General features: G+C 44.7%; 1 protein-coding gene across 1 annotated transcript; it reads left to right on the top strand.

The window, feature by feature from the left end:
* Positions 1 to 166: 166 nt before the first annotated feature.
* GNI_197170 (putative transmembrane protein) lies at positions 167 to 1,288 on the top strand (the record flags this gene model as incomplete). The annotated part of the gene is made up of 1 exon (XM_011135417.1): positions 167 to 1,288. A coding segment is annotated over one exon (1,122 nt), but the record flags the coding sequence as incomplete, so codon positions are not given.
* Between the last annotated feature and the right edge of the window lie 293 nt (positions 1,289 to 1,581).

Raw genomic sequence — 1,581 nt, 5'->3', positions numbered from 1 at the left:
ACACAACTCGCACACAAGCAAAAACTTTTTTTAAAAAAAGGTAAGGAAAGGAGAGAACAGAGAGAGGAGATATAACAGTGTTGATCATGGAAAAATTCCCGTTGCCCTCGCGGTGTCCACGTTTGGTTTGCTCGTGCCAGTGGTGATGACCTACCGCCGAACTCTGATGGCTAAACTGTTCAAGGCAACCTATTTCGCACTAGTAACTACGTTGTTTGCTTACTCCCTAGGAGCATCATTATTCCCTCACCTTGCATCTACATTTTTCGAAATCTACAATGTCGTCAAGATCATAAATAACCAGCTGTCGTCTCTTCCAGCTCTTCTACTTACGGAAGCCCATCGACCATCCTATCATGAGGTCATCAAGATCTCTCTTATCTTCCCTTGTTTCTTTCTTCCCTTGGTGTGTTGCTACTCGCTCTACCATAAGCGACAGACCAAATTGGTGGACGACCTGGGTAACTTTCCTACCACCACAACCATTACCCCTACGTGCATATCACCCACTACCGACGTGTCTGTTGCCGTTATGAACAACAACCTAACTTCGATTACTTCCGCTCTTACGAGCATTCTTAATACCCTCGCTACCACTACCCTTCCCCCTCCCGCCCCTACGCCTTCTACGATTACCATACCGAGTGCCATCGATACCTCGAATATTGTTACAACTCCTTCCGGTACACACCTAAGTCAACTAGAACAAATTTCCAAGCTACTGACTAATAACCTCAATCAAGCTTTGAATACTCTAGTTCGATTAGATTGCTACATCAAAGCTGCAAAAGATATTCCAACCGTTAACGCGAGTCGCGACTCTAATTCGACCACTGATACCAAATTGGCAGCAACGATGAATCACGTTACTATCGCAAACCCACCCAAAACGTTTACTATTTCTCTACCATCACAACCAAATTTAGCCAACCCAAACCCTCTTGACGATGTCCTGCCATTCTCTACCGCCGAACGTCTCGAGCTATCCGAAGAAGACTTATATAACCTATTAATGAAGCGTCGCGCTGCAGTTCGCCACACTAAAGTTTCAGCTAAATTACTAACCGCTGAAGAACAAGAACTGGCCATGACAGACCTTTGCCGATTAGCCCGTCTTTGGAAGACAAAGAGAAACCCCACTTACAAATTCCGCAGTTTTGATCATGAATCCTTAGGGACCTTGACAGAGGAAGAAGCTCAATTACCCCGGAACAATGTCCAAGAAATCATTAATGCTCGAAAACACGCCCTTTATGTAGCCAGAGCTCGTGCTGCAGGCAAACTACTCGTAACCTGTTCTACCTGTGGCGAATTGTCGGTGGAGAATTCTAATCACCACTGTTTGAGGTTGCCCTGGGGATCAACTACCATTAAAAATGGAATTCCGCGAAAAGATCAATTTGTTGTAAACGTCTCTGGTAAAAATTCCATGAAGATCTCTAATCGACCAAAAGTCGATTTAGAGGGGATCAGAAGTCAATTCGACAAATTTAAGTCCCTAGAGATATTGGAGAAAGCCAAGACGAATCTTCCCCCTTCCATTACGACTCGCAAACCGTCAGGTGACGGGATGGAACTTGT

The sequence above is a fragment of the Gregarina niphandrodes genome (assembly GCF_000223845.1).
Source record: "Gregarina niphandrodes unplaced genomic scaffold scaffold00098, whole genome shotgun sequence".
NCBI lineage: Eukaryota > Apicomplexa > Conoidasida > Eugregarinorida > Gregarinidae > Gregarina > Gregarina niphandrodes.
Note: the sequence above shows the minus strand (reverse complement) of the source record. Positions and strands in the feature narration are given on the sequence as shown.